Source organism: Macaca nemestrina, chromosome 16 (assembly GCF_043159975.1).
Source record: "Macaca nemestrina isolate mMacNem1 chromosome 16, mMacNem.hap1, whole genome shotgun sequence".
Lineage (NCBI taxonomy): Eukaryota > Metazoa > Chordata > Mammalia > Primates > Cercopithecidae > Macaca > Macaca nemestrina.
Window position 1 is genome coordinate 974047 of NC_092140.1, and position 9597 is coordinate 983643.

General features: G+C 49.3%; 1 protein-coding gene across 2 annotated transcripts in view; it reads right to left on the reverse strand.

Moving 5' to 3' along the window:
• LOC105485368 (cullin 4A) overlaps positions 1-9597 on the reverse strand; it is a 56204-nt gene that overhangs the window by 37345 nt on the left and 9262 nt on the right. For both annotated transcript variants that reach the window (XM_071080999.1, XM_071081000.1), the window contains 2 exons: positions 9066-9170; positions 658-726 (listed from right to left, as the gene is read on the reverse strand). In XM_071080999.1, the coding sequence (XP_070937100.1) occupies positions 658-726; positions 9066-9170 (174 nt within the window). The remainder of the gene's footprint in view (positions 1-657; positions 727-9065; positions 9171-9597) is intronic.

The window sequence follows — 9597 nt, forward strand, 5'->3', positions numbered from 1 at the left end:
ACGTGTGTCTCTGACTCTGAGTTACGAGCGGAGTGAGGGGACGCGGGATGATGCACTGGGCCTGTCCTATGCTCCTACCAGGGAGCCCACCACCTGGCCGGGGAGACGTGTGGACACATCTCACTCAAACCTTCCCAAAGACACTCCGCGGGCTCTAGCAGCTGCCAGGTACCTGGCCCAGAAAAGAAACACACCCATCGTCTCCTACTTGTCTCATTTAGAAAACGAAAGATTTCAACCTATTTAGGAAAGCTATTAATACGGTCTTTTCTCGCACTTAAGTAATTAACAGCCAGCTCACACCAAAATGTACACATGAAGTCAAGTCAAAGCTAAGACATCTACAAAGCCTAAGATGTTGGTTGTGCAGTTACAGTAAAGCCCTGGGATTCAGGCTTGATTTTCTGGAGTAAGTTGTGCTTAAAGAGACATTTAGAGACCCACTCAGGCATTTAAGAATCCTGTCACCACTGTGGACCTGAAGGCCAAGAGGGTCAGCAGTGCCCTCCCACAAGAGCTGAGTTCACCTTCCCTGCTTTTCTCATTGTGCTGTTCACCCATAGCACTGAACACAGACAGAACTTCTACGTCTCAGCTCTCAATCACGTGGGTGAGGGAAGATGGATGAAGTCATGTTTTGATAAAAACATTGCTTACCATTTGTCTGCAGTGGTCCTGCCAGCATGTGTTAATCTTCTTTAAGAATAAAACACTATCTAGTGAGTCTGTACAGACCTGCTAAGGAAAACTTTAAAAAATGCTGGCCAATTTAATTATTACAATTTTTTTTTCTCTTTTTGAGGTGGAGTCTTGCTCTGTCGCCCAGGCTGGAGTGCACTGGCGCGATCTCAGCTCACTGCAGCGCAGCCTCTGCCTCCCAGGTTCAAACGATTCTCCTGCCTCAGCCTCCTGAGTAGCTGGGATTATAGGCATGCGCCACCAAGCCCAGCTAATTTTTTGTATTTTTAGTAGAGACAGGGTTTCACCATGTTGGTCAGGCTGATCTTGAACTCCTGACCTTGTGATCCACTGGCCTCAGCCTCCCACAGTGCTGGGATTACAGGCATGAGCCACCGCACCTGGCCATTATTACAATTTTAACCCCTTAATTTCAGCTGCTTTCTCCACCGAATACTACACATCATTTAGTAATCGGAATACTGAAAGAACATTAGTCTTGAATGTTCATGTCCCCCAAAATTCACAGGCCGAAACTCTAACTCCACAGTAATGGTTTCAGGAGGCAGGGCCTCTGGGAGGTGATAAGGTCACGAGAGTGGACAAACCTCAAGAATGGGGTTATGAAAGAGACCCCAGAGAGCTCCCCTGCCTCTTCCACTACACAAGGATGCAGTGGGCAGGTGCTGGCTGTCAACCAGGAAGCAGGGCCCCACCAGATATGGAATCTGCCAGTGCCTCGACCCTGGGCCTCCAGCCTCCAGAGCTGTGAGCAACAGACTCCTGCTGCTGATGAGTCAGTCTACGGTGTTTCATCACAGCAGCCCCAGTGGGCTAAGACACACCAGAAGTTCAATCATGGATCTCCGTATCTCATCACCGACGTGCACTCAGCCTGCCGGCGCCGCCTTCTCTTCCCACGGCCCCCGCTCCCTTTCCAGCCTCCCTTCATTCTCTGCTTCCTTCACTGCCAGACACTTTCAAGTCCCTGCTGGCAGAAACACGCCCAGGCCACAAGTGCCCTGGGGCTAGGTGGCCGGACAAAAGGCCCCACTTCACAAAAGGCAGCCACTGAATATATTCCCACGGGGGCTCTTGGAGATGGGGACTGGCATGGTAAGAGTCAACCACAAGGACTATTTTTTAAAAATTAAAAGAGATGGCACCTCACTATATTCCTAGGCTGGTCTTGAAAGCGTGGTCTTAGTTAATCCTCCTGTCTCAGTCTCCCAAAGTGCCAGGATTACAGGTGTGAGTCAGTGTGCCCAGCCTGTCACAATGTGCGGCCGGACAGGAAAATGGCTCAGGTTTAACTTTCGGCCTCGATGAAAACTGACATGAACTCTCATCCACGCATCAAATTAGGAACACTGTTACCCTGACTCTTTTTTTTTTTGAGACGGAATCTCGCTCTGTCGCCCAGGCTGGAGTGCAGTGGCATGATCTTGGCTCACTGCAAGCTCTGCTTCCCAGGTTCATGCCATTCTCCTGCCTCAGCCTCCCAAGTAGCTGGGACTACAGGTGCCCGCCACCACACCTGGCTAATTTTTTCTACTTTTTAGTAGAGTCGGGGTTTCACTGTGTTAGCCAGGATGGTCTCGATCTCCTGACCTCATGATCCGCCTGCCTTGGCCTCCCAAAGTGCTGGGATTACAGGCATGAGCCACCACGCCGGGCCTACCTTGACTCTTAGAATGTATATTTTTAGGAAAAGGCCCAAAAAGTAGTTTAGGACAAAGAAACCAGAATATGGGCTCCTAGAGCAAGTGGCCTGGCATCTCTCAGGTTCATGCAAAGCTGAGAATCATAAATGACTATAAACTGCTTTATTGTTTACGAAACACTCTTCACGTCCACTCTCACTGAAAATCTCCTAAACCTTGTGGTGCAGGTATTGTTCCCTTGTACGGATTAAATGTACAAAATAGCTTGTCAAAGTGGACAGAACATGGACTTCCGACATTTAACCCTTGATCCACCACCTGTCAGCGACACGATACTGGCCAAGCCAAAGGACTTCTCCAGGTCTGTTTCTGCCATGCAGCGAGACACTACACACTCAGAGCCGACGTGAGGCGGTGACAACACCCTCACACACAGAGAGGAGGAAAAACACATCAGTCAAGCAGGGTGCGCAAATCAGACAGGAGCTGGAGTCTCAGAGTGGCAAAGAGTGGCCTGACGAGGAAAGAGTGCCAGGGAGGGTAGGGTGCCAGGCAGAGCCTGAGGAGGAAGAGACAGTGCTGAGGACAGCCAAGGGGCTCCCAGGGGGTCTGAATCCTTGTCACACCAGGAAGTGCTGTGACCACAGCTACAGGGGCCTAAGACAGCTTACTGTATTTTCTCTTGGGGCTTTGCTGAATTCTCAGAGAGCACTGCCAGAAAATTAAAAATAGACAGTTACAGCAAAGACCTAATGGCTGAATGGTTAACAGGTTCCTCTGGAAGTACTCTTTTAAAATTGCTCAAAATTGTAATGGCTCATTATATTAGGAATCTACAGAAACAGTCTGGAAAAAACAAACAAAAAATCTGTCCCAAGTACATTTAGACAGGCTTCAAGGAGCCCCAACAGCCATCCTGCAGCTCTGACTCCAGGAGCTGAATGAGAGCTGTGGCCTGGACCTCCCCGCAAGTCTCTGCTGGCAGGCAGGTCACGCCAGCCGAAGGCGTAGCTTTGTTTCTGGATGAGGGTGCACAGATCCTTTAAACTTAACGGGGTTAAACTGACGCCAGTCAATCTGACACCACTGGGCAGCTCAGGTGTTGTGAAGATAGAGTTCCACATGGGGCAGTGTCTTGTTAAGATGGAAAGTCCAACGTAAAGTGCTCATTAAATGAGAACTACTTTCTCTAAAATAGCTCTGTAAAATCAATAGAGATCCTCGATCAAAAATTTTTTTGTTATTTCCCACAGAAAAAAGTACAAAATGGTAAGCTAAAGTCACAGCGTGGCATTTACTAAGTAAGCTCTGGCCTTCTAAACATCAAAATCAATTCCAGATTCTAGGATATAAGAAATAGTCACAATGCTGTGCAAGTAATTCTAGGACATGAGACGTATAAATAGAGTGAGAGTCTGTCAATAGTGTATTCTCGAGATAGGTTCTTCAGCAACCATATTTTTTCTCATTACAGAAAAGGGCCGATCTTCGTTAAAGGATTTATACAGCCTACTGAGATGAGTTAGGCAGGTCTTCAAACAGCAAACAACATCCAACAGCAGAAATGCTTACACCATAGGAAAAACCTACCTATCATATCTGTAATGAAAAAGAAAAAGAAAAAGAAAGCAAAAGACGATGCTTCTGTTGGGGCAGAAGAGGGACACATGCATTTTCTATGCTTGGTTGTCTGCTTCTGCAGTTCCAGGAACAAGGCCCACCTGCTGCCTCTACCCACAGACAGACCACCAGAGGACAGCCCTAGGCCGACCCTCATTCATCCACACAGCTCATGAAGGCAGGCGTGCTGTTTTGCCTCCTTTGATCTGGCCGAGCACTAACAGGGTTCTCTTGGGCTTTCGTCTCTTCATCTAGAAAATATGGCCAACAAAGGTACCTACAGCTCAGGGTGCTGTGAGACAAAGCGATTTATGAATGTGCAGAGCTTGGCCTACTGCCAGCAAGTGCTCCATACACAGTATCTGGTCAAGTGAGAACAGGCACAAAGTCTTTCTAAGGAAAGACAAAGCATGCTGTCGCCAGTGCGGATCATAAAGGCACGCTCAAGAGGCAACTGGAGCTTTGCGACTTCCCCAACAGCCAAGGCTCCCTGCTCACTCCCGTGCCCCTCCCTTCTGCTGACCACACTGCTCTCATGGGGTCCACCACTGCCTGGCATTCTGCGGCTGACCAGAGCTGCAATGCTGTCAAGGTGAACCAGGGGAAGGAAAACGTGAGTTTCATCTACTGTTATCTACAGATTAGATTCTGAGGACAGTTGGTCTGACATTTTTGAAGAGCTCCTGGTGCCCATGCAGCCTGGCTGGGTGGCACGTGGTCCTGCAGCAGCATGTGGTGTGGGTTCTGCAGCAGCTGCCTCTGGCTGAGAGTGTGTATGAGTGCATGGGTACAAAAGGCCTTTATTTTGGGGAAGGGACGTCACCAAGGGCAGGTATCTATTTTGAAAGGGACAGCTAAGTGCAGAATTTATCAAACATGTGAGACAAGAAAATGGATATGGTAAACAAAGAAGATGGTAGTGAATGACTCAATTCCACAAAAGCCCTCTTTCTACCTGTGCATCTGATGGGCTTCATCTATAATCTAATATCAGCATACAATCAAAATATAATCGGCACATAACATTACTTAAATCTGGCCGGGCGTGGTGGCTCACGCCTGTAATCCCAACACTTTGGGAGGCTGAGGCTGAGGGCGAGGCCGGCAGATAACCCAAGATTGGGAGTTCAAGACCAGCCTGACCAACATGGAGAAACTCCATTTCTACTGAAAATACAAAATTAGCCGGGCATGGTGGCACATTCCTGTAATCCCAGTTACTCGGGAGGCTGAGGCAGGAGAATCGCTTGAACCCAGGAAGTGGAGATGGCGGTGAGCCAAGATTGCGCCATTGCACTCCAGCCTGGGCAATTAAGAGTGAAACTCCCGTCTCAAAACAACAACATGTTACTTAAATCTTAGAAAGCAGAGTTACTTGAAGTACTGGAATATCCCAGAGGCAAAGGAAATCTGAATATGCAGACCTTGGAATACTCCCTGAACCACACACCCGACTAATTGTTGTTGAGGCTGCTCTGGAGCTCTCGGGCTCAACTGACCCTCCTGCCTTGGCCTCCCAAAATGCAGTGCTGAGATTAGAGGCATGAGCCACTGCATCTGGCCACTCTGCTCATTTTTCCTGGGCATCTCATCCGTATCTGGATCCACTGGATCTGTGTCTCCAGCCCCAAATGCACAACAGGCATCTCTACCTGAGTGACTCCTCACCTCCTCCCAAAACAACGTGACCAAGACAGACCCTCCCTGCCTCAATCCGTGTCTGGTTAATCCTTCCACAGCGGTCAGATCCTTTTCCTCTGAACTGTAACAGGTTTGCTGGCAGGATGCTGCCATTCCACTCCGTGGTTTTGCTGCCCAGTCAAACCACTGTGGTGTGAACCACTGCTTGTTTCAACAACGGTTCCTCCACAATTCAGCATCCACCTTCCCCTCGTTTTTCCCTCTAGGGATCCTGTCAGTGGTCAACTCTCCCACATCCAGCAGCATACCTGGCTCTTCCGCCCAGTAAGCTTCCTTAGCGCCAGGGCTGCCCATGCTGCTCCCCGGCCTGTGCCACCTTGGCATCCCACAGTGCCTGCCACTTCCTCATCCATCCTTTAGGACTTGGCCCAGACATCACTTCGCCCCTGCAATGCTCCCCTACCCAGGTGTGCTGGCTGCTCTTTCTTTAGGTGCCAGGAGCTTATCTGAACCTTTGAAAACCCTTATCACAGGCCGGGTGCGGTAGCTCACACCTGTAATCCCAGCACTTTGGGAGGCTGAGGCGGGTGGATCACGAGGTCAGGAGTTCGTGGCCAACGTGGTGAAACCCCGTCTCTACTGAAAATACAAAAATTAGCTGGGCGTGGGGGTGGGCACCTGTAATCCCAGCTACTGGGGAGGCCGAAACAGGAGAATGGCTTGAAGCCAGGAGGCGGAAGTGCAGTGAGCCGAGATAGTGCCACTGCTCTCCAGCCTGGGTGACAGAGCAAGACTCCGTCTCACACACAAAAAAACCCCTTATCACAGCACTGCGTAAATGCTTATCCTGATGCTTCTGCCACCTCCATTTGGGTTTAAGCACCAAAGGGACAGAATCCCATTCTGCTCAGATTATTTTCCCAGGGCCTGGCATTATACCTAGCACATGACAGATACTTAAAAACATGTGCCGACCCAATGAAAGGCTGTGGTGTGCTGGTCTATATGCAAACTTATCTCATCACTCTGCCAGAGTGACCTCCGTGAACAATCTAATTCTGGTTTCTTGCTTAGAAAACCTGTGAGGACTCTGGAATACTCACAGACTGAAGTTCAACTCCTTGATAGTAACCACAAAGATTCAAATTCAATCTGCAACTTAGCAGCACAGCCTAAGGGCCACGGCTTCTCTGGAGTTCTAGCTGTGCCCCGCTGCTCAGGGTTTCCAGAGCATCCTTCACGTTCCAGTGCCGCATCCACAGGAGGGGGGATCCTCCCCATCCTTCGGGAGGGTCTCCTCTGGGAGGCTCTGCCCCAGTTGCTTCACATGCCACCATTCCTGGCCTGGCTGGCACAGTTCTCGACTCAAGATGTCTCATGACTAATAAGGGCACTTAATATGGTAGCATTTTCTTCTTTCGCCTTTAAGGAACCAAATGATAATTTTTGTAATCCTAATTTTGCCACCGCGCCAGGGAAGTACAGTAATTCCCCTGCCTCTCCCATAGGCCTGCGACTTCTTGGAGGGTAGAAATCGGGCACGGCGGTCGCTTTCCATTTGGCGGTGCCGGTGCAGCAGGTAGAAAGCAAGTGCTTGTGCAGTGAGTGAACTGATGGCACATTAGTCAACCCACAGAGTAGGAGTAACTGGCAGAAGGATCATTTGATCAGGTAATCAAATAGTAGTTTTCAAGTAAATGGGGACTGCAACTAGGGTAGGAACAATTATCGCCTAATGACTCTCACAAATGCCTAAGTCTTTGGGAGAAGGCTTGGGCATCTGCTAAAGACCTCCCCCAAGCCTAGGAGTCAGGCCACTTTTTGGATGGAAACATCCGGAACATGGGTTCCTGGAAGCGCACTGCTGAGCGGTGGCACTGGGGCGGGGCCTGCTTCCGTGCGCCCTCACAGGCGCCTCCTGAGATAAGGTGTACTTTGGCCAGGTTCCAAAAGGTTGTGTGTGGTCACTCATCTCTTGAACAACCTCATGATCTTTAGGAAAGGGCTTTGCTGGAAAACACTGCAGGGCGTATTTACAGAAGCCGGCACCACAGAGCTGGAACTGACCTCACTCACCGCCTGTGGGGGGCGCTGTGGAGATTGTCTGAACAGAGGCCTCTCACCACAGAGCTGGAACTGACCTCACTCACCGCCTGTGGGGGGCGCTGTGGAGATTGTCTGAACAGAGGCCTCTCACCACAGAGCTGGAACTGACCTCACTCACCGCCTGTGGGGGGCGCTGTGGAGACTGTCTACACAGAGACCTCTCACCCTGCATTTCAGCTTCCCCAACACGTGCTTCAGCTTCAGCAGCACCAACTGCTGCAGCTTCCCTGAGGGTCCTTCCAATGAACTCAGAATGGTTTAGTTTCCCAAGATCAGGGAGACAGGGGAGCAGAAGTTTCCCTGAATTAGAAGAACACTTAGAAGTAAGCAAACACAAACCACCTAATTTTACATATGAAGAAACGGAGGCCTAGAAAAGTACAGCCACAGTAGATTTTCTGCAATTATAAACTCTACTTTCCAATTTCTACCCAATGAGACACATGGATAGCTACAGTAATGGGAGGAGGTTAGGGAATGAGATTGAGTCCAGATTACAGAATTTTCTATAGGATGCCAAGGAGCCCAGAAACTCCCCTGTAGACGTCTAAGTCACAGCTGGTGTGGCAGCAGAATTCTGAGATGCTCCTGCCTGTCCCCACGTGCAGGACGCTTCACATGCACTGTGAAGGAGCCTGTGAATACGAAGGTCACAATTCTCTGACTGGTCACAGGTTACCTCACATAAGGCCCCATCTCAGCAGGTCAGATAGGCAGATTCTCCTGCTGGTCTAGAAGCAGAAAAGAGTCAGGCAAGGACTTGTGCATGTGGAGCTGAGAGCGACACCGAGCAACACAGGACAGAAGGCCCCAGGGCCCTCAGTCCCACAACCACAGGAACTGCCTTCCGCCAACTGCCTGCCTTCCACCGACTGCCTGCCCGTGCTAGCAAAGACCTCAGGTGAGGCCGCAGCCTGGCTGACACCTTGACTTTGTCCATGAGACTGAGCACAGAATCCACTGAATCCCGCCTGGCCTCCTGACAGACACAGCTGTGAGCTGATAAGCGGGTGTCTCCGTACGTCGCCAAGTTGATGGGACTTTGCTGCCTATCACAGAAAGCCAATGCAGACGGTGTTTATTAGAATAAAGGATACTCGAACTTTTAAGACACTTTTCAGAACGTTTCCTAAACACTCAACCATACCCAATAAGTGAGCATGGCTTCCCTTTAATTCAGATCAGCAAAACAATTGAAGGTAAATTTCGCTTAAAAACCTACCATTCTGAGTCACGAAATAAAAGAACTTTAAAATCTATTGCTTTAAATAAGGATACTCATTAGTTCTTTATCATAATAATGTTCAGTTTTGAAAGACTTAATGAATAGAAACTTTATGAACCAAAAAAAGGATATTCTCTAAACGGAAGGATCTGTGCCTGGACATGGTCTTCACAGGCCTGACGTAGTTGCTTGTACAGCATTGGGGAGACTTTGTGAGAACAGAGATTTTCCACAGCCTGCGAACAAAAGGGGTGTATCAATTCTTCAGTATGAACAACAGATTGGTTCCCAAAACAACCCTGTTGTTAATACAGCTGTAATCATAACAAAAAGGCACCCCACACCCTATCCCAGTACTTCGGGAATCTACAAATAAATTATTTATTATGGCTAAGTTTAGGGCACTTCTCGTTGGAACACTGCAGTCCAGTCACAGTTGGCATGGGGGTAGGTAACAACAGTTAATGTGGGCACGTTGCACCTGCTGGACTCGGCTCCCAGGCGGCTGGCCCCCGCCACTCCTGAGCGTCTACGGCGCCCAGTCACTGGGGACTCCACCACACGTTTCATCCTCACAGGCTTGTTTCTGGGTGCTCCGATTCCTCAGTCTGAGGTGGGGGTCAATGCAGTGTGTGTGTGTTTAAGTTCACCTTGATGATTACA